Genomic DNA, 22,928 nt, shown 5'->3' on the forward strand with positions numbered 1-22,928 from the left:
TTCGGCAGTTTCGATGTCTCCAGTACCTATGCAGGCGACGACACTTGATCGGGGCGGCACGCTCAATGCTTCGTCGAGGACGTTCAAGGCAACGGGATGAGTCGCTGTCGTCGCTGCAGATATGGCTTTGTCCGTGGAAAGCTTGATCGACTTAGATCGAAGGTCGATGATCGCTCGATGTTCATTCAGGAAGTCCATTCCCAAAATCACGTCTCGCGAGCATTGCTGTAGGATCAGGAAGGTTGTCGCATAGGTTCTCCCGTTTACACTAACTCTCGCGGTGCAGCGTCCTGACGGCGTAATCAGGTTGCCACCTGCGGTGCGGATCAGCGGGCCATCCCAAGTTGTTGTTACCTTCCTGAGTCGGACAGCGAGTGGGCCACTCATGACAGAGTAGTCAGCTCCAGTGTCGACCAAGGCAGTAACCGCGCGACCGTCGACCGTAACTTCAAGGTCACTTGTTCGCGTTCTCGTATTGTACGTTGTCTTCGGTGTCCGATCTCGGCTTCGTCGAGTAGTAAGGCTGCGGTGGGCGTACTCCGACGTTACTTCACTGGGCAGCGGTAAAAGTTTCAAGTCTGGCCGCGTCGTCGTCGTTGTCGGTGCATTCGTCGGTGTTGTCGTCGTTGTTGTCGTCGTAGTTGAGGCATGGACTTGGGTTTTCGTCGATGGAGGATCTTTGTGCTTGCGCTCGGAAGCAACCTCACCTCCAGAGGCTGCTTTATTCAGTTTAACCTTCGGGGGCTGGGGGAGCGTCCACGCACTGCGTAGCCTCGGCTAGGAGATACAAAGCGCGGAGACGAAGGCGACGGGGAACGTGATAGGCGGCTGGGCGGTGAGCATTCTTCCCGGCGCAAAAACTCCTCGATTTCGGCTGGTCGCTGCCCGGGTCGGGGTCGTGGAGCGTCGTAAGAGAACCCTCGGATGCCCAGTCGTCTGTATGGGCAGTGCCGGAGGATGTGACCGGCTTCGCCACAGTGGAAGCATAGTGGGCGGCGCTGGTCGGGAGTTCTCCACTCGTCGCATTTTCTCGGCTGCGCGCGTCGCTCGTAGGACGGGTGGGTTGGGGCGAGTGGGCGGCGGTCCAACGCAGCTGGCTGAGGGCGATAGGGGCTTGGGTCCTGGCGTCGAGGGGCAGGGCGGCGCACAGCTGCGGCGTAAGTCATGGCTGGGGGCTGCAGTGGCTGCGTGGGTGTCGGCGTCACACCCAAGGCCTGTTGAACCTCGTCCCGGATGACGTCAGTGAGCGATGAAATTTGCGGCTGCGTTCCCGTTGGCAGCAATCGTTGGAGCTCTTCTTGCACAACTTGACGGATAACCTCCCGCAAGTTATCGTTGTTAACGGTGTCCAGGCAGTTTGCTGAGAAGACGCGCTGCTGGCGGTCATATTGGCGGGCTCGGGCGTCAAGGGTTTTTTCCATTGTGGATGCCTCTTCTACGAATTCCGCGACGGTTTTCGGTGGGTTGCGGACGAGGCCGGCAAAGAGTTGCTCTTTAACTCCTCGCATAAGCAACTTCACCTTCTCTTCTTCCTTCATGTTCATGTCGGCACGCCGGAAGAGACGCTTCATCTCCTCAGTATACACTGCAACGGTCTCGTTTGGGTGTTGTATGCGAGACTGTAGCAGCTGCTGGGCTCTCTCCTTTCGCACGACGTTTGTGAAGGTCTTCAGAAGCTGTTCCTTGAAGGTTTCCCAGTTGGCAAGGCTGGCTTCCTCATTCTCGAACCAGACTCTTGCTGGTCCCTCCAGGGCGAAGAAGACGTACCTAAATTTCATGGCATCGTCCCATTTGTTGAAGACAGCCACACGGTCGAACTGCTCCAGCCATTCCTCGGGGTCGGCGCCAGGCGAAGCGTCGAAGGTTGGTGGCACCCGGGGCTGCTGCAGAATGATTGGAGTGGTCGTCTGGGGCAAGGTCATGATGGACGTTGGTACTTGCTTTCGCTTCCGGGTAGGGTCCGGCAGGGTCCCGAACTCAGGTGCGTCCCCTTGCAGGCGTCGGCTTGCGCGGTGGACTGGACTCAGGTCCTGCGGTAGATGACTCAGAGGGCTGGCGTCACGACTTGTTGGGGGTGTCCGGAACATGAAAGGCTACCCAGCACCTCCACCAGATGTCACGTTGTAGTGACGGCAGTCCAGCGGTCAGGAAGACACCAGAAAGACTTGTAAACGAAGCTCTTTATTTGGGCTGACTTGCGCCCTCAAAAGAACTGAATCACTCGGCGGCGGCGTAAGCAACAGGCGTGCTCGTCAATCGTCGAACTACGAATGTCCGCCGCTCGCGGCATCGCTCAATTTAAAGCCGGCAAAGAAACTTCCAGATAACAGGTCAAGATCATCTACGGTAATCTGGAAAAACCTAGATGCAGCCTTTCATGGCTGCGAACAATCGAGATTAGTCTGGTCGCTTCTCGCGCCACCAACAAAAGTGATAACGACCCTTTCCTGCTGCCTTGAGCGTGAACGAACACACACTGCAATGATACGTTGCAATAGTACGGGCAGGAGTACGTGATTAGACTTATTATGAATGATTGCATGATCCGGCATAGGTCGGCTTCTCTCATGCCCCTGCGACGGGTGGCAATGCGCCTCACCAGCCCGCCTATCTGGTGCGCCGTGACGCCTAGACGGCGGATCGCTTCAGTGTTGTGAGTATTAAGGCGAAAGCCTTTAATGTCTCATCGTTGTAAGCAGCTGTTGTCGACAGAAATGTCACGCTTTTCAGTTGGTAGAAACGGTCCTGACGTCACAGTGCGCCAATTTCAAACGGGGCCAATTGTACTTTGGATAGTAACCATGCAACCAATTGAAGGGATCGTATAGTGATGCTCCAAGTAAGTGGGACTGAGTTTAGTTATTTGCTTAATTACCCATTTAGCCTAATTAACTTTTCTAGTCAGGCCATATAAATAAATAAAACCGAGTAAGAAATTGGTCGAGCTCGGGAATCGAACCCCGGTCTTCGGCGTGCGAGACGAGCATGCTATCCACTCCGCCATGCCAGCTCGATGGTTTGGAATGAACAAAGGCGCGCCTAGTGAATACGGTGTCTGCGCTCACTCTCATCCTCCTCCCTTCCCTTCCGGCGAGGTTTAGGTGTCCACCGAGATATGAGAGACAGGTACATTTCCTTTCCTCAAAAACCAATTTACCGACGTGCGAGGCGTAGAACCGAATGGGCGATGGCGTTCTATGGACTCCTTGGCAGCGTTGCAAGACGCTGTCGCGTTCCACTCTTACAGGCGAAGCTTAACATCTTAACCACACATCAGTGACCACACTTTAGGTCAAGAAAGTGACCCCCTGAATTTTGACGGGTGTCCACCGAGATATGTGAGACAGTTACTTCGTAATTTCCTTTCCTCAAATACAATGTCCATTTTCTTCATTACGGGCCCTCTTTGTCTTCTTTCACTCCCCCTTCCTCCCTTCCTCTACGGTGCGGTTCAGGTGTCCACCGAGATGACAGAGAATTACTGCGCCATTTCCTTTCCTCAAAGGGCGTTGCGTTCAAAGGGCAAGGCATCGCGCCGAACGGGTGGTGGCGTTCCGTGGACTCCGTGGCAGCGCCACAACACGCTGTCGCGTTCCACTCCTAAAGGCGAAGCTTATGCATAATTGATTAACAGAGTACCCAGGCATTAATCAGTAAAGAACCATTAACTAGTGATTTGTCATCACTTAGTAATTAGTACTCGATTATATGTGACGCCACCAGTGCCACAGAAGCAGCGAAAGTGGTGCGGAAAACGCTTTCGCCTCTACGCACTTTAGACAGTCAAAGTGCCACGTGAATTTTTTATTCTGAATAAACATGCCAAGAACCCTGATCGTGGCTGCCGGGGTTATTGGATGGTTGTCAATGTGCAATTCGATGGGTTCTCGAGGGTCGGGTGCTACCTGTGAGGATTGTTTGTTCCTGATAACTAAGAGTTCCGATTTAGCCGATGAGCACCAAGCCCGTTCCCCTGCACGAAAGAGAGTACCGTGTTGATAGCTCGTTGTAATGACTCTGCAATCTCTCCATCGAATCCAGAGTTGGTCCATATGGTGATGTTGTCGGCGTATATAGAATGATGTATATGTGGGATGGCATCTAACAGACGCGGGGCCCACTCATATTAAGGTTGAAGAGAAACGGGGAAAGTACAGCGTCTTGCGAGGTTCCTCTGGTACCGTGTGTAATTTTGCCGCTGCTTTTGTCCCCGAAATGCAGCGTAGCCGTGCGCTGGTTCAGAAAGGTGGCGATGTAGTCGTACGTCCGTTTGCCTACGTTCATTAGTGACAGGTGAGAGAGGATGGAAGCGTGTGACACATTGTCAAAGGCCTTACTCACATCGAGTCCAGGATGGTACGCGTGGCTTTTATGCGTTTTGGATCTAGAATGTCTTGTTGTATCTGCCACATGATGTCCCGAGTCGAGAGTGCACCCAGGGAGAATAATACTTTCGCATTTCCGCACGTTGCAGAATTTTCTTTTGTTTGTACCCCTCAGTCTATCTAGACCACACGACCGACCATTTCGTTCCATCAATTTCAGAGTTCTTGATGCGCTGTGCGTCCTCATCAACGTTATGAGATTGAGTAGAGTAGAGGAAAAAATAGTCAACTGCAAGAATACTAAATAATAGTTACTTTCACCCCAATAGCTCTAGCTGTCGATTACACACCGAAACTCTCAAATTTTGCTAACAGTAAAGATTGCATGGAGCTATCCTCAGTGACCCTTCACTCTCTGAAGTTGGGCTGAAAGGAGCGCCCCCGTCAGCCATTGTCTTGAAATAACTACAGGCTATAAAATATGAGATAAACGTTCTGGACTTTCAGCATTTTCCCTGCAGTCGCCATTGCATTTCAAAAATTTCCACTAATTTTCATACTTATGAACATTAGTTTATATTTCTTACAGTGTAATATAGTAAAACTGCTCATATAACCAGGAAGATGAAAGTGTTAAAGGTGCACTAAAGAGGAATCTGAACTCATCTTTTTACCGCAGGAACTGTGTCTGTGTGGAACTGTGTGGGTTCGAACCCGCGACCAGGACGAATTTTTTTTAACCACGGAGTTTCTGAGAAAGCTGTGTAGCTTTCCTTTGTAGCCGTGTGGCTGCGCTCGGGTGGATGTCAATGAGTAATTACTCCCTTATTACAAATTCTACTCCGCCTTAGGGAACTCCCCTAAAATATTTGACCAACACAGTTCCCACATCGAGTTATTGGTCAATTCGCTCTCTCCCTACCATAAGCTTGCCGTCCCGGTTAGCGCAATTGGTACAGCGACTGCTCCGGTGAAGCGGTGGTCCCGGGTTCGAACCCCGGACCACGTCGAATTTTTCTTCAACTACGAAGTTGCTGAGAAAGCTGTATAGCTTTCCTTGGTAGCCGTATGGCTGCGCTCGGGTGGATGTCAATGTGTAATTACTCCCTTATGACAAATTCTACTCCACCTTGGGGGATTCCCCTAAAATATTTGACCAGTCTGCTAATTGTGAGTTTTGAACCCTTAACGGTGGCGGATACTGGCACATGATGTCTTCTGGAGACTTAACGACTTCACAACGTTCAAAGCATTTTGGCGATGAACAAGATCAACAGCCTCTGCTCCTTACCCACGCAGACGTGGGGAGACGCGGCCTTTTCGGTGCTGACGGGGCTCGCCATCGGCGTTGGACAGCTGCAGACACTCGCGTCGTACAACGCCTTCGACACGTACTCGCTGCAGTGGTGAGTGTCGCCAAGACCGCGGTTTTCTTCTCTGTATTCATTCGCGTGAGACGCCGAAAAGAAGAGCTCGGTAGATTTTGAGTGCCTCACACGATGATGATGATGATAGCTTGTCGTCATCGGCTTCGTTATCGCTATAGCCAGCCTAAAAGTCCCTCCATGCCCTGGCACATTTAACCCTGTCCTGCTCCAGCAGTTCAGCATCTGCCGCCGCGGTGGCTCAGTGGTTATGGTGCTCGGCTGCTGACCCGAAGGACGCGGCTTCGATCCCGGCCGCGGCGGTCGAATTTCTTTGGAGGAGAAATTCTAGAGGCCCGTGTACTATGCGATGTCAGTGCACGTTAAAGAACCCCAGGTGGTCGAAATTTCCGGAGCCCTTCACTGCGGCGTGTCTCATAGCCTGAGTCGCTTTGGGATGTTAAAGCCAATCAATCAATCAACCAACCAATCAATCAATCGAGGTCGATCGATCAATCAATCAACCAACCAATCAATCAATCAGTCAATGAATGAATCGATCAATCGATCAATCAAACAAACAAACAATCAATCAATCAATCAATCAATCAATCAATCAATCAATCAATCAATCAATCAATCAATCAATCAATCAATCAATCAATCAATCAATCAATCAATCAATCGATCAATCGATCTATCGATCGATCGATCAGTTCAGCATCTGGGCTGCAAGGGGCTCAGTCTAATCTTCCGTACTGACCGCATGTTGGCTCAGGATAAGTTTCCCTTTGCTTAGTATCCGCTACTATCCAGAAGAATGGCGATTACGTCTTCTTCGCCGCGCAGAGTGAAAGTTAATGGAAGTGCTTACGTATACAATTTTATAAACAGAATTAGCCGCACAGGCAGTCAAGACGTGTGTGCGACCACGACGATAAGGATTATAGCGCCTTTTCATTTTGCCTCAAACACGATAACTTAAGGACGCGACTGATCAGCAATGTGGCAGTCTTTGATAAAACTCATTTTAGTCGTAGAAAGCTTCCAACTCTATGGCTGTAGCGAGCGCTGCGAAAACGGCCAATGTTCGCGCAAAATGTGTTTTTCGAGACCAGAAACATCCTGGGTAAATCAGTGAAAGGACTGTTTGCTCAATTGAGCTTTTAACGTTCGTAAACTAGGATAGTTTGCAAGTACCTTAAATTTCTTCTTCGAAAATTTCCTTTGTGCCACTAGCCGTTAACATCACTTACATGTTGTGCCGGAAGTTGCGTACCATAGCTTGTTGTGTATTACACCGTCAGCTATTGCGCAATTTTTTCCCCTTGTGAAAATAGGTAACCGGTGCTACTTTCAGTCATCGGCCTTTGATTACAAGCTCATCTAAATTAAAAATAAAGACTTCAGTTCAATACAGCAGCGTTATGAATAATATTTGGTACTTTGTTTGGGTTGTCATCGCATCTCCCAAACGGTTTTACTCTGCTGTAGAAGAAAATGCAAGTTCGAGGTCAATGAAGCGTGAGCCTATGCTTTCGTTTGCAACAGACATGATGGAAATCTTTTGTCAAGAGGTGTCTTTCAAAAAGTAATCCAAAGCACTCCTAGGCCCCATTCTTACGTTAGCCTTATTGAAACTGAGATTGTTTCGAAAGAAAGGTATTTTCTAACCCCACAGCTTGAAAAGTCGTTGACAAGAGCGCCTAAAGTTGCACGCGCTGTTCACGCAAATCAAAAAAAGGGTTACGTGAGGTCTGTAATATACACAGTAGGCATTGCTTACTGCTCGGAAATCATAGTCCTAAAATCAACTTTAAGGTGCCGGTGGCAGAACCTGAAATGGAAGTGACACTTACGGATAGACCCCGAAAACCGCGCACCATGCCTCGCAAACTGTTACTTTCAAATCCGGACGTTCGATGCTTTGCTCAGGCTCTATTCTCTCAAAATGAAGACCATTGCACGATAATCTGATGACGCGCATGAAGCCACACTGAACCCTCGAATGGCATTCTTTTTGTCGCGAAAGCAACACTACGCTATTCGCCTAGCCATTTCGCGTAGCCGAGGAAAGGCCATACTGCGCATGCGCGAGGAGCAGTGACGTCACACGGTGAGCAGCTGGCGCGCCGCCGCCGTCGCTGCGCGGGTGACTCAGAGATGCCGCCGCCGCGCTCGCCAGTTGCGCATGCGCAGTAGCGGCGCATAGCTAGCGTGTCGGGCTGCCGCCGCTGCCGCGCGCTCTCCATCGCCTCTCTCTCTCTCCTCGTTGCTTTCGCAATCCTCCAGGTTTAACCAGAGCTAAACCACTGCCAATGTTTCTATTTCTATCTCTTCTAGGGCCTTTCTAGCGCTACCGCTGTTCATGACGCTGTCCAACTTGCTGTGCTGCGCACTCGTCTTCAGCATGGGTGGCTACTTGGCCCGAGACGTGGGCGCCTGCATCCAGGACTTGGGCACACAGAGTGCGTATACGATTGAATGAGAAGCCGTACGGCTGGCATGTATACGGAAGCATGAAAAATGTCCACTATTGAAAAAAATGTGAGAGGCCAATCCATGCTGCGCCTGGATTACCCTACTGCATGAAACGCTGTTGGGTATCTTTATGCAGAAGAGAACTTTACCGTCTTTGCGCGTGCATTAACAAAGCGCCCATACACACCTGTGTGTTCGTCGAAGCCATAAGCTATAACTCTGAACGAATACGTGGGTTCTTCTCTGTTAGCCATTTGAGGCTAGAGTTATATAGTGGCTCCATGGAGACGTTGCTCCGTTCGATAAAATTTTGTGTCCACATAGGTGCCCACCTACTCCTGTGCAGAGTGCAGAGGATGAGCGGAGATGCCGAGCTAGGCGGCCCTGACCTTTGCGCAGGGGTGGGCACCGGAACACCTGAGTAGACGGACCGTTAAGTATTAGTGTATTAGTTGACAAAGGAAATGTCTGAGTGGACGGGGACCGTTAGGTATTAGTTGACAAGGGAGACTTGAACCTTAGAGGCCGGTCAGGGAATTGCCGAAAGGTCAACGTGTAATGCATTTCATGCGTAATGACTTCTGAAGACATGCCGAAAATACGGTTGCCTTGATCTCAGAAAGTTTTGTGCTACTCCACCGGTCGCTTTCTCCTTTGCTTCCAACTTCTCGTCATTCGAAGCAGCAGTACGTGTTTAAGGAAATGAGCGGCTAAAGTCGGCTTAGTGCATGCACAACGCCGACCGACCTAGCGCACAGAGAACATAGTATACTACTCACCTGCTGAAATAGTAGGGGTAGACATTTGTCATGAATGCTGTACAGGACCCTGCAAATTGAATGTTTTCTGGGCTTTCGCCAGTGCGCCCAGCGTTGTGCGTGGCTAATCCGAACCCAGCGTGTGTATATTAGAGACAGGCTTTGTGGCATATTCCTGTGGAACTGTGGCATATTCCAACATGCCGCACAATATATGGTACACATAGCCTAGCAAACACGTTGCCCCGTCTTTTAAATAAGTTTCAAACTGCAAAAGTTGATCTTTCACGAGCATGCCGTCAAGTTATACACGATGTATGTGCTTCTTTTTAGATTCATTGCTTCTTTATCTCTTCACTGCTTCTTTATCTCTTCACTGCTTCTTTATCTCTTTCGTTTCCTTATAGTGTTGACCTGGTTTGAATAACCGAATTCCTGTTTTTCGATGACGTGTACTTTTCTGTCTCCTTTTTGTTACCATTTTTTGTGTACACTTCATTTCTTGTCATTTTTTCTAATGATACGCAAAACCATTTTTGGTAACTATTGTTTGCATTTTGGGATGCTACTTGTGTAAAACATTTATATATTACCGGCTGCCCTACAATGTGTAGGGGCCGAGGGGCACGTCAAGCCACAATTTCTGGCTTTTTTCTCTCGGCCTTCACCATGTGTACATAGAAAAATAAATTGAAATTGAAAAAGATTGAAAATTGAAATCCAGTACGCCATGAACGAGCAGGTTTAGGAGCTGGAGTAGGGCATGTGGGAAGTTCATTGTATTGGTTTTGGGCGGGGCCGTTCCACGTCACTTCTGAATTTGATGGTTGCTCGCTACAAACACCTGCAGGAAGGGCTTGCCGGCAGCCCGTGTGTACAGTGTGTACGGGCGGGTCCTAGCGTTTGACTTCGCACGCGCAGTTCACGGGTGAAGTAGTTCATACAAGGAGGCGGATTTGGAGCTTTAGATTTAAGCTGTGCTTTCATCCTGCTGGTGACAGAAATTTTCGCCTGGATTGAACGGTGACGAAACTCTCAGAACAATTTGGTGCAGCTCCGGGTGACAGTGGTGTCACAGCCGCAGCCTGATTTGTTTTTGTGCGGCCTTCATCATTCGCAGCCTACGTGTTCCCCTTCGTCATTTTTCCCGAGGTGGTGAAGGGACTGGACTGGCCTCGCCTATGGTCGGGTCTCTTCTTCTCTGGGATCTTCCTGATGTCCGTCGACTCAATGGTCAGTTTCGCTTTTAAGGCGCAACGTCATCTGTCACAACGGCGAGATAATGATTCACTTTCAATGAGCGCCGTGGCTAAGGTATTTTTCTCATCAGTAGGTGGAGCTAGGACTGTGTTTTGCGAACATTTTTTTTTATTACGAGGACTTGTCGAATGGCACAATCTTCCAGAAACCGGAGCAGGCTACGCCACGTAGTGTTCTATGTCAGCCCTAGGGACAGGTTCTGTCTTGTGATCGTAAGTCCAGCTTCTTGTAATCGTCTTGTTCTTGAGGTCTGGGTTCCTGGGCGGGTCCTCAAAAGGTGGAGAACTTATCGTCAGCGGCCGCCGTGGAAAATTTTCATTTAGATCATGTGCTCGGCATTGCATATTTTTAACAGCCCCATCGGCACGTATCCTACAAAGTAGGCACCCCCCCTCCCCTTCCCCCCCAGCCTTTATGCTGCTCAATAACACGTCCTTCAATCTCGTTAGGTTATGATGGAGGGGATAAGTGCGCGGGGAAATCAAGACACGCGCACTAATTCTTAAAGAAGATGACAAGGTGGGGGAGAGCGGTGTGGAGAACAAAATAGATGCTAGTGGGAGAGGAATTCGTCTTAAGGCCTCGTTCGGTAAGGGCGTCTCCTCCTTGCCGAGAATCTTTTTTTGTCCAGTGCATCTTGAAACTTTTCGCTGCTTTCTTGTTTATGACATATACCTGCTGAGTGGCACTTAATGTCTTTGTAACTCTTTTGATTGGTTGGTTTATAGGGTTTAACGTCCCAAGCGACTCAGGCTATGAGACGCCGTAGTGAAGGGCTCCGGAAATTTCGACCACCTGGGGTTATTTAACGTGCACTGACATTGCACAGTACACGAGCCTCTAGAATTTCTCCTTCGTAGAAATTCAACCGCCGCGGCCGGGATCGAACCCGCGTCTTTCGGGTCAGCAGCCGAGCACCATAACCCCTGAGCCACCGCGGCGGCCCAACTCTTTTGAGTTGTTCGATAAGCGCTAAGTAGTTTGTGAAGAAATGGACCCCTTTTATAAACGCAATGTTATTTACGGACACCATGGCATAACGGGTAGCATAGCGCTCCATCACGAGTGCTCCGGGCTGGTCCGAGACTAATTCCAGACGTGTGATTAACTCGGAATCTGCTGTGCTAGTTGTTGCTGTTCTTCCACCCGCTTCTATGTCCGATGCGTACGTATAGGTTGTAAACGTTCCTTGGCCTTTATCAAGTACTTTCGAGAAGTCGAGCGCCAGTCAAAATCTTGAACCAACTGGAAGAGCTAATACCCCACGACATTGGGGATCGAACTCTGCGCCTCCCGCATGCGAGGCTGACGTTGTATCCATTAGGCCATAGTTGTGTGACTGTTCATTATGAAGTATGCAAGATACACGGAAAATTTGGAAAACTTAAGATCAAAAAATGAATTTTATCACGGCGCAATATTAGCATCACGCTGTAGTAACAATGGTATGCAATATGAAGAAAATAAATGCACATAACGCACAATGCACATAACATAATCAATGCACGGCACGTTCCATAATCATCTGGTCAAAGATTATATCGATAACACCTAGCACGTTTTCTTCTTTGCCCGAGTCATACTTTTTTTTTTGTCACACCCTGTTTATCAGCCGATTTGCCTTCCTGTGTATTTGCTCATGTTGTTCTTTTCCCGTTACTAATATGTCTTATTTATATTCTAATTTTTTTTATCCAAGGTTTTTCTGCATGTATTTTGTGCAGTCCTGATAATTTGTAATCAGCTTTTAAACGTAACAGTGTTTGTTTCTATACGCATTTTTGATTTTTTCTAGCTACTGTTGTACATATTTATTGCTCCCCCCTTACACAATGCCTCCCTGGAGGCCTGTAAGGTATCTGTAAATAAATAAATAAATAAATAAATAAATAAATAAATAAATAAATAAATAAATAAATAAATAAATAAATAAATAAATAAATAAATAAATAAATAAATGTGGCGCCTGCAATCCTTTCTGTTGTTACTGACATCTCGCGATGCGCGCGCACAGATCTTCAACGTGTGCACGGTGATCGCTTGCGTCGAAGACCTGTTTCCCTATGTGCGGGCCCACAACAACGTCGGCAGGGTGGTCTTCATAGTGTGCATCGGCATGTTCGTGTCGGGCTTCCCCACCATCACCCAGGGCGGCACGTACATCGTCAGGCTGCTGGAAGAGCAAACTGTCAAGGGCATTTTCGGCCACTTCATACCCCTCGCCGAGATCGTGCTCATCATGTACATCTACGGTAAGCAACTCCCCCGCCGCGTCTACCTCAATACACGCATCATCTATGGAGCACATTGTCTTGTCTCCTTGTCTCAGAGTTTCTTACTATTACCTAGAGGGAAAGCTGGGGTCCCGTGTATGGGAGTTTGCATGGAGCCCCCTCAAGACCACTTCAGCCATCATGGGCGCTCTAAGCATCGTGGGGCGGTGAGCTACCGACTGCAGAACTACAACTTTTCGCAAAAAATAATAAAAAATAAAGCGGTTCGATAACTGAGAATGCCCTAACATTCAATATCCTGTCTGTAAATTGCAACAAACAAGCAGAAAAACATCTAAATGCAAAGTTTGCCCAAAATAAGAGATGGCTAACTTTCCTATTGGCCAAGTAATGAACTCTAGAAAAACTATTATTTCGAGCTTAACAGGCGCATTTTTAAAAGTAAATATGTTTAAAAAAATGTTGTTGCTTAGATACTTTAAGAGGTTTTTTTAATGGCATTTCGGAAAAGTGAAACCTTTTATTGGCGTCGTGTGTCGTTGCGTTTTCACTCCTATGGCGTTTGCACACTGCGTTCGCGCGAAAATCGTCTGCGCACACACGAACAGCGTTTTCGGAATGAAACATCTCAGTAGCGCCGCTCAGTGTTCCCAAAAAAGTACGACTGTTCCGCAACAAGTATCTCACTGTCCCATGATGCTTTGAGCGTCCATGGTGTCTGAAGTGCAGCGCTGCCAGCTTTCCCTCTAGGTAATAGTCTTAACTCTATGTCTTGTCTCCTCATTTCCTCTATATGCATCAATTTACCAAACATTGGGCTCATCTGGAGCCTTCTGTTTTCCCCTGTCCTTTTGGCACTGAGTCCCCGCATTCTGTTGCTCCTTCAAGTGGGGGGATCTGTTCACATCAGACCGGCTTGCCGATCAGGTTGCCTTGGTGACTGTGGCTCAAAACCTGCTTGACGCGCAGTGAGCGAGTATCTACTCATGGTCACCCACCTGAGCGTAGCCGCACAGCTACAGAGGGAACAAATATTGGCTGTTTTTACTAAGATGTCCTTCAGTTTTTAAATAAATGGGCTTCTTGAGTTGGGAGAGTGCCTTTATGAGCTTAGCATTGACAGCGGTGTAGCGCATCCGAATGCAGCTAAGACTTGCTAACGAATAGGCTGATTGGCTTTTAATTAATTGTAATTGTAATTAAAATTGCAGTGATTGTAATTACTGATTGCCTTAATTATTAAAAGGCGTGTAGCCCACCGCAGGAAATATCCATATCGGTTTTTAAATATTTGATAACGCAAGTTACGTTCAGCTCCGCGGGCCACTGAATTTTGTTGGCATCGCGCCAGAATACATGCGCTCTCGAAAAGCTTGCAGGCAATGCAACCCCTCTAATGCACGTAACTGGTCGAAATTGCCAAAATTTGTTAGCCTTCAGCGCCAAGGGTAACTGCGTTTTCGAAATATCGACTCAAAGCGCTCTTCGAACTAAAAATCATATTTTTAAAGATTACAAAGCATCTTAGGTGAAACATCCGGTACTGAATTCTTTGGAACTTCATAGATGAAAAAAAGTTTGTCGTGGTGCGAGGCTTGAACCCGGAACCATCAGCTGTCCGGCGCCGTCGCTATTTCAGCCTAACTAACCGGGACTTAAGAGGCAAGGCAGAATTCCATATACCACTGACTGATTTCGCGCACTTTCTTTTTGCATTGCATGGTAACCGCTCCTACCTCAAACGGCTCTGCGGACACACACTCACAGAAATTCCTTCGTATTCCTTAAGCGTTTGCGTCCTTAGTTCACAGCAGAATGCCAGCGAAAGACAAGAGGGGGAACCTTTCGGAACAGCGAAATGCGTTGCGTTTACCACGAAACAAATCTCGCTTTTACGACAACAGCAGTGCGTCGTATATGATACGCTCCTTTGACGCTTTGTGCTGAACTGTGCTCGCCACTGAGCGCAGCAGTCTCCTCTGGTCGCTGCAGGCCTGCGACGATTTTCGTTCGATGCGGAGTTCATGCTTGGCCGACGTCCCAACATCTACTTCAGGACATGCTGGGTCATCCTTTGCCCACTTGCCCTAGCGGTAAGTTTGAGAAACTGCATCCGCGGTACGAAATCGCCGCATACCTTTTATGAATTTTATGTTCTCTTTTGTGGGCACAGCAATGCTGAAGGCTTAAGTTTCAATGATACGTCAATGTTGTTTTCAAACGACGAGCAGCCAAGTGAATAAATAGCATTCGAAAGGTTGCCACTTCATTAGCATTCGGGAAAACAAAATAGCGCATTACTTCCCCGTCAGCTCCCGAAATTACTACGTGGACATATTCAGCGTGTGCCTTGCTTGGCCCGACCCGCACACTTTTTTCTGTTGCTTCTGTCTCCGCAGTTCGCCTGCTTGCACAAAATAAGGACGATCAAGTCTCCCGTTGTCTTCAACGTTGCCATACCGGGCCAGTACCAGGCCCTCGCCTGGATCATTGGCTGCGCTGGATTACTCCAGATACCGATCGGCGCTTTTTCCTCCATCATGGAGAACATTCGGGTGAGCCGCCGAGTGTCTCCGATAGGCGTCGCATTTTTCGCGGGTGGCCGCCTCACTTATCTCCACTAGGTGGCTGGATGCCGCATTCCCGCTTTCCGAGACGAGCGTGAGTGAAGCCACCGGAAGTTGGACGGCTTGTCCCGGAAGTCGGGTGTCTGCTGTGTATTTCATTGCAAAAAGTCGCGTCTTTCGCAATTTCGTTTTCAGTTTTTTGCGCTGTTCTCGTCTAATGACTGCTGTTATATGAAAGGAACAAGCAAGCTGAATGCGAGAAATGTGAGCATTGTGTGCAGAACCCTGTAATTTCTGCGAAAGCGAAGAAAACAGGCATGCAGGTCTCACCCTGCCTCGGAAAAGGGGTACGTGCATTAAACACTATGTTCTTGCCTGGTTCATGTCTTCCGAGCGTAAAGGAGAAGTGGAATGACGATGAGGCTAGGTCATCTTAAAACCGAATTTTCGTGTAGCAAAGAAAAAGCACAGCGCGAGAGGAACGACTGACAAGAAAGACGAATGCTGCAGTGCGCGTGAGAAGCGCTGTTAGAAGTCAACTGCACCAAGCACCACGAATTAAAGCCCATTAAGGCTTAACTTGCTCCAATACGAAACAGTACATGACACGCTCTGTCGAAAAAGCAGTACCATACCTTTTGGAGGCGCTAATGTGAACCAACCGAACACCGTCGACACCTCACAAGATAGTAAGTAGCCTAGCCCTCGCTTCGGTTCGGTCTAAACATAATTCGGTAAAATGGTCGCTTCAACGTAAGCTGCCTGGCTAATGTTTCAACCTATTCTTTCTTATATTTATCCCCCATTGATAGCATAACTTGGGCTTGAGCGTGGGAACAAGCATCACAGTAAAGAGCAGAGTTGGCGAAGCTAGGCAACCGAGACGACACCCAGCCAAGTAGACGAGGCTTCATACTTGCTGCGTGTAGCGACGTCCTGTCGTCTGCTAGTGTCGTCCCATTGCGATGCAATAGACCCTTATTTTTGAAACGTCTTTCCCGAAGACTTCGCTCGTCTCCTCGCTCAGTTGACGGCGCAAGAGATAGACATTGTCATGTAAAAAGACGAGAACGACGAAAAGACGAAATGCTAAGTGGGAAAACAAAACTGGAACTGAAAAACCGTCCTGAGGTCCGATTTCATGCACTGCCAAAGGCTGACTTCCGGAACAAGGCCACTTACTTCCGGTGGCTTCACTTGCGGGCGCCCGATGCGGCATCCAGCTCCCCTAGTGGATTTCAGTGGGCCGCCTAAGGGGCTAAGCGTTGAACTGGTTGCGGAAGATGGCCTTTTACCTTATGTGCGAGCTTACCTTCTGGAGCTCACTCTAGGGTTTACACCTCCAAAAATAAGGGACGCTACAAAAGCTCTTCATAGGTTACTCGCTCCTCTATTGCTGTATCCTGCAAGAAACTCTCTGAATGGCCCTGTAACCTACGTACTATTGAAGAGTTGCCTCCATTTTTCTGCGTTGATAACACACGACCGTGTTTCTTCACAGCTTTTCTTAAAACTGCAATACGATTTTTTTTATATGAGCAGCTCAGGAGCGCCAAATGATTCTGCATGTCACAAATAAAGTTCAAATAATGCGCCACGGTTGCTAAGTTACTCATACGCTCTTTCAGCTATCGCTGCGGGCGCACGTTATTGCATGAGCAGCGGTTGAGACCGGAATATCTGCTTTCCCCTCAACACTCGGCCGCTTCTGGATCGCATATCAGTGGTGTTCGGGATGGTCAAGCGTGGTGGCGTGTACCATTCACAGGCGTAGCATTATAACTACTTCCCTCAATCAGGCACCGAAAAGTTGTGCTGTATGCACTCGCATAATGAACACACTTTCTAAAATCAAATCTGACAACGTATTGGAGGGTGCGGCAGTTACTCGGGGTAAAAAGTTCAGAAATAAATTTTCATGATTATAAATTCCGAAATAGCCCATTTTTCACCAAGTAATTGTTTACGATCACAATTTCTTTACAGTATATTCTAAGATTTCACTATCACAATCAATGTATCCGCACATCTCCTCTCGGAAGACTTGCAATTTTTTCCTACTAACATTTTTGCTACCGTCAGAAACATTCCCTATTGGTTTTCTACGGCAGTCTTAACTGTTCGATGCGAGCGATGGAAACACTTTAAAACGAAGACTTCGCTGCGCATGCGAAAAATAGACCATTTGCTTCATAATTTCCACATAACAGTACTTTACAATATTCCACTGTTGCCTGACAATTAAAATTGATATCCCAGAATCCTGGACTTTCAAAGAAAGCAAACTTTCCACCACACTTTTTTATAGGGATGAGCGCATAGGCCGCAACTTTTTTCTTAGAGTAGCACTTTTAGTTTAAGCTAAGGACAACGCAAGGAGCTATGGAAACAAAAATGATTGGTGTAACGCTAAGAGATCGGAAGCTGGCAGAGTGGATGAGGGCGCAAACGCGGGTTAATGCCATTTCTAGTAGAAATCAAGAGGAGGAAATGAGCTTGGGCAGGGCATGTAATACGAAGGCACAAAAGAAAACATTCGACAGAAGTCTGTCTGGTTGGGAAATTTAATGTTAGGAGAAGGTAAGTGACGCCAACCAAGTAAAATACAGGAAAAACACGACGTTTCGGGACCGGCTCGGCCCCTTCTTCACGGTGTGACTACGGGCGAGCGCAGCTTGGCTTTTTAAGCCCCTGTGTGGAGGACCTGCGGGTCAATGGCCGCAGCCCATGGACGTAGGATGAGGGCTTCTACTCGAGTCGTGGCACATACAGCAAACACGAGAGAATGTTAATCGTTCCCTGGGGACTCTCCCCTCATCCTACGTCCATGGGCTGCGGCCATTGACCCGCAGGTCCTCCACACAGGGGCTTAAAAAGCCAAGCTGCGCTCGCCCGTAGTCACACCGTGAAGAAGGGGCCGAGCCGGTCCCGAAACGTCGTGTTTTTCCTGTATTTTACTTGGTTGGCGTCACTTACCTTCTCCTAACAATACGAAGGCAATATAACTGGTGGTCCTTAGGGGTAACGGAGTGAATTCCAAGAGAAGACAAACGTAGCAGGGGGCGGCAGAAAGTTAGATGGGCAGACGAGATTAAGAAGTTTTCGGGGATATGGAGGCCGCCTCTGGCAAAGAACAGGGTGAATTGGAGATGCATGGGAGGGACCTTTGCTCTGCAGTGGGCGTAGTCAGGCTGCTGCTGCTGATGATGAACACGTACAACCGGCGTAGTGGCCCAATGAGCTGTGCGAAAAGAGCGCGACTAGAGGTCATTCAGCAGAATCCGCACTATTAAGCACGAAGACAAACAGCAACTAGTTGCTATTGCTCGGTCGTGTTTGTGGCAGACCGAACAGAGAAAGTCTTTGAGACCAGCCGTGGTTTATAGTGCCTCCGTAATCTTCGCGTAACATTCTTTTTGGCCTCTCGTCCCTTATGGTGAGATCTACTAGTCTTGACGTTTGACAGCGTTTTTTAGCATAGCATAGTTGTTACGGTGGCCACAGAAGAGAGCCTGCTATCATTCCCGATCTTCAGCGGTGGACTGAGTACGAAAAAAAATGGGGATAGGCTCATTACGAGAGAGAGCGATATTCCACTTTTTGACACGCAAAGTGCGGCATGCGCTCATTATGCGAGCGCGTTCATTACACCAGTGAGTACTCGTCAGCGACGCACCGTAAACGCTTGTTTCCGTTGAAAATCGTCATTTCGTCTGCAATGGTGCTGCTTCGTTTAAAGGGGTACAAAATTTCGAACGCAAAGAAAGGAGATAATTTCTGTCAGTTTCAGCCGCGTGCGTTGAGTGGAACATGCTTAAATATGATTTTTAAATATGATTTTAGGGAGCGGCGTCAAGAGAACTTTCACCAGTTTCTGTGGCGTCACCGAAACTAGTGGTTGCTCACGGGAACAAATTGTGCTTACCAGCGACGCTGACGTCACGAGAATGTGGTAGCTCTGGGTGACAGGCCGGCGGTGACTTCAAGGTGCACTCCGGAGCTGGCGCCGACCGAGACCGAAACTTCCGGGGACAAAATCTTGGCTAATTAATTATTAACGATGCGCACTGGTGCTTTCAGCTCATTTTCATGATTGCTCATTCAAGCTCATTGCTCATTGCAGCTTATTGCTTGAAAAGTCCCGCAGGCATTTTCAAGCAAAAAAAAAAAGACAAGTAAAAGCTTTGTGTCCGCACCACATTAAGGAAAAACTGATGTGTAGGGCAAGCACCGCAATAAAGAAAAGGATAAATGTAGTGGGCGAAGAACTGGGCGACCTCTACAATACAAGGGCTTCCACGCATGATCACTGGAAGAGCATTTATGCCCAAGTTGGATCCAATAGTTAGAGAGCTTATCTGCATTTTTTTACAATCACGCTAACTAATATTTTGTTGATATTTTTGGCCTATTTTCTGCATGCGACATGTTCTTTTGATGCCTGTATTTTTTTCTGTTCGCTGTTTTGGAGTAAAGTCATAAGGCAGAACAAATTACTTATTAAATGTTCAGTCATCTAACTAATCAATGAATGATTCAGGTGGCCATCAATCAGACTATCAAGTCAGTCAAGTCAGTCAGTCAGTCAGTCAGTCAGTCAGTCAGTGTCAGTCAGTCAATCGGTCAGTCAATCGGTCGGTCGGTCGGTCGGTCGGTCAGTCGGTCAGTCGGTCAGTCGGTCAGTCAGTCAGTCAGTCAGTCAGTCAGTCAGTCAGTCAGTCAGTCAGTCAGTCTGTCAGTCTGTCAGTCTGTCAGTCTGTCAGTCAGTCAGTCAGTCAGTCAGTCAGTCAGTCAGTCAGTCAGTCAGTCAGTCAGTCAGTCAGTCAGTCAGTCAGTCAGTCAGTCAGTCAGTCTGTCAGTCTGTCAGTCGGTCAGTCAGTCAGTCAGCCCAATCAGTCAGTCAGTCAGCCCAATCAGTCAGTCAGCCCAATCAGTCAGTCAGTCAGTGTAAGTCGGTCGGTCGGCCGGTTGGACAGTCAGTCAGTCAGTCAGTCAGTCAGTCAGTCAGTCAGTCAGTCAGTCAGTCAGTCAGTCAGTCAGTCAGTCAGTCAGTGTAAGTGTGTCGGTCGGTCGGTCGGTCGGTCGGTCGGTCGGTCGGTCGGTGAAAGGTAGAATGCGACTCGATAATGCGCTGTGTTGATTTTGTCCTCGCAGTTCCCTCTCCGGGCCTTCCAGCCGGAGTACCTGTGGGAGCCCAACACGGTGAACCGGGTGAATGCCTACTTCGAAGAGATCGAGGACCGGGACATCGGGGTCGGAGAGGAGTCCAGCGCTGGCGACGTCCCGCGCATCCTGTACGACGCCTCCGATGTGCTGGACTTGTCCATCGACCCTGACGAACCACTGGCCTTCCGCCCCCCCATGTGATGAACGACCTGCCCGCTGCTCGTCGCAGGAACCTCGAAAGCAGCATTGTGTTTGTGTTCCGGAAGCAATCTCCTGCTGCTTCTGCCCCTACTCTTGTGCCCTTCCGGAGGATCGGATTCACTTTCCCCTTTTTATAATACTTCTTGTTTGCATTTAAATCAGTATACAAGAATAACAGTTGAAAAGAACCTTTTCCTACACAGCTAATAGCATGTTGGTTCAGGAAGTTACAGAACATAAGTACATAGGCCTATGGATGCCCAATAACCTCTTATGGACCAAGCATGTTGACTGTGTTTCAGCGAACGCTTTCTGAAGTCTTTTTTACAACGCTTGCTGAAGTTAGCGGCTCCTCGTAAAGGCTTCCTTGTCTATAATGCTATTGTTAGACCTATCCTAGAACACGCAGTAACCATTTTACGAAAAAATGAATGAACTAGAGAGAGTAAATGCTAATAAACGCGCTGGTTAATGTCTTTAAGTACTCTTTTTTTTTCTAAGGACCAGCATTCACTGGAGCAATATCGCTGGTAAAGTTGGGATGTAGAAGACATTGCATTTACTTTAAAAACAGTTAAAACTTGTTAATTAGCTTCCCGCGCTATTCCTCTTGGTCAGCCTGTACGCATGCATTTGTTTTCTTTTGTGCGTGCCTTTATTCTTCAATGTTTCCACCTTGTGTGATCTTGTATCACGATCGCAATATTCGTACATGCATGCATGCATGCATGCGTAAATAAAAATAAATAAATAAATAAATAAATAAATAAATAAATAAATAAATAAATAAATAAATAAATAAATAAATAAATGGTTCCATGCCATCTGCGATCTGAAGTCTGTGCATTCTATCAATTCAGCCCTCACTGCGCTCATGCGGGTGTATTCAAGACGTACGAACGACTTCGCCTCCGTTTCTACTGGCGAGGCATGTATTCCGACGTTCATAAATACGTCCGCTCCTGTTATGAATGTCAACGTCGAAAATATCCTCCCAGCCGTTCATCATCTCCGCTTCAGCCAATACCATGTCTCAGCCGACCTTTTGACCGCGTGGGCATCGATTTGTACGGACCACTTACTTATGCCGCCACCGGCAACGTTGGATAATTCTGGCCGTCGACCACCTGACCCGCTATGCAGAAACAACAGCGTTGCCAACCGCTACTGCCGGTGATGTAGCCACTTTTATTCTGCGTCACCTGATCGTACGTCACGGCGCGCCCCGCGAGCTTTCGAGCGACCGGGGCCGAGTTTTCTTGTCCGAAGTTGTCGAAGCGCTCCAACGACAATGTCGGACTGTACACCGTACCACCAGTGCCTACTACCCGCAAACTAACGGTCTCACTGAACGTTTCAACCGCATGCTTGGAGACATATCAATGTATATCCCTTTCTTTACCTTCGCCTACAATACGGCCACGCAGACCACCACCGGATTCTCGCCGTTCTTTCTCCTCCATGGACGTGAGCCCTCCAACGATTGGCACTATCCTCCCGTACAGCCCTGATCCCTCCGAATCTACTATCGTGTCGCAAGCAGCGAAGCACGCTGAAGACTGCAGGCGCCTTGCGTGATCGCTTACGGCGGAACACCAGTTCCGTCAACAATCTCGCAGCGAAAGCCTCCAGCCGGTCAACACCTTCCCACCTGGCTCTCTTGTTTGGCTGTGGGTTCCTCCCGCCGCTCCGCACCTGTCCCAAAAGCTGCTCGCAAAGTACCGAGGCCCTTACCGTGTAATTCAACAGACATCTCCAGTGAACTATGTCGTCGAGCCTGTCACACCTCCTGCCGACCTCCGCTGCCGTGGGCGCGAGAGTGTTCACGCGCAGCGACTGAAGCCGTACTAAGATCCGGCCATCTTGTCTGCCCCTTAAGTTGCCAGGATGGCTCCCTCTTTGCTCGAGGGGTGATTGTGATGAAGACGATGACCCGCAGTAGACTTCTGCGACTAGTCGAAGACGAGGAGGTCGAGGCAGATTCAGCGGAGCAGCGTCTGGACGGCTGCGCTCAGTGACCACGTTCACCAGGTCCTCCAAATAAACCCCTTTGTTACAAAATAAATAAATAAACGTGTTTTCACTGCATTGATGATCGAGTCATGGCGAACCTTGCAGCCGCTCGGCTGCTGACCCGAAAGACGCGGGTTCGATTACGGCAGAGGCGCTCGAATTTCGATGGAGGCGAAATTCTAGATACGCGTGTGCTGTGCGATGTCAGAGCACGTTAAAGGTCCGGAGGTGGTCGAAATTATCCTGACCACTCCATTAAAGCGTCCCTCATAGCTTGAGTCGCTTTGGGATGTTAAACCCCCCTAAACCAAACCAAACTAAACTTTCTTATTTTTTGCGCAGTGAAATCTAGGTAGCAATACTGCGTTTACCTGCCTCAAGACAAATCGTTAATAATGTACAGTCTTTGTCAAAAGTAACCAGGCTGCAGGGTTTGCTTCTCACTCGTATAATAGAGTCCTCACGCTTCCCTAAAGATCAAAAAGTGCTTTGAAGTTGAGAAGAGGGGTTCTTCTTACCATACAGAGATTTAGAGCTTGGGGGCTGGCATAATAGCTTT

General features: G+C 48.3%; 1 protein-coding gene across 1 annotated transcript in view; it reads left to right on the forward strand.

Annotated features, from left to right (window-relative positions):
* LOC149327842 (sodium-dependent proline transporter-like) overlaps positions 1 to 20,356 on the forward strand; it is a 36,654-nt gene extending 16,298 nt beyond the window's left edge. Inside the window, exons 7-13 of the mRNA XM_089563652.1 lie at positions 5,625 to 5,731; positions 8,033 to 8,157; positions 10,049 to 10,161; positions 12,203 to 12,440; positions 14,415 to 14,515; positions 14,822 to 14,977; positions 20,144 to 20,356. Coding sequence (XP_089419778.1) covers positions 5,625 to 5,731; positions 8,033 to 8,157; positions 10,049 to 10,161; positions 12,203 to 12,440; positions 14,415 to 14,515; positions 14,822 to 14,977; positions 20,144 to 20,356 — 1,053 coding nt within the window. The remainder of the gene's footprint in view (positions 1 to 5,624; positions 5,732 to 8,032; positions 8,158 to 10,048; positions 10,162 to 12,202; positions 12,441 to 14,414; positions 14,516 to 14,821; positions 14,978 to 20,143) is intronic.
* Positions 20,357 to 22,928: the final 2,572 nt, after the last annotated feature.

Source organism: Amblyomma mixtum, chromosome 10, assembly GCF_055824585.1.
Source record: "Amblyomma mixtum isolate Tamu chromosome 10, ASM5582458v1, whole genome shotgun sequence".
Lineage (NCBI taxonomy): Eukaryota > Metazoa > Arthropoda > Arachnida > Ixodida > Ixodidae > Amblyomma > Amblyomma mixtum.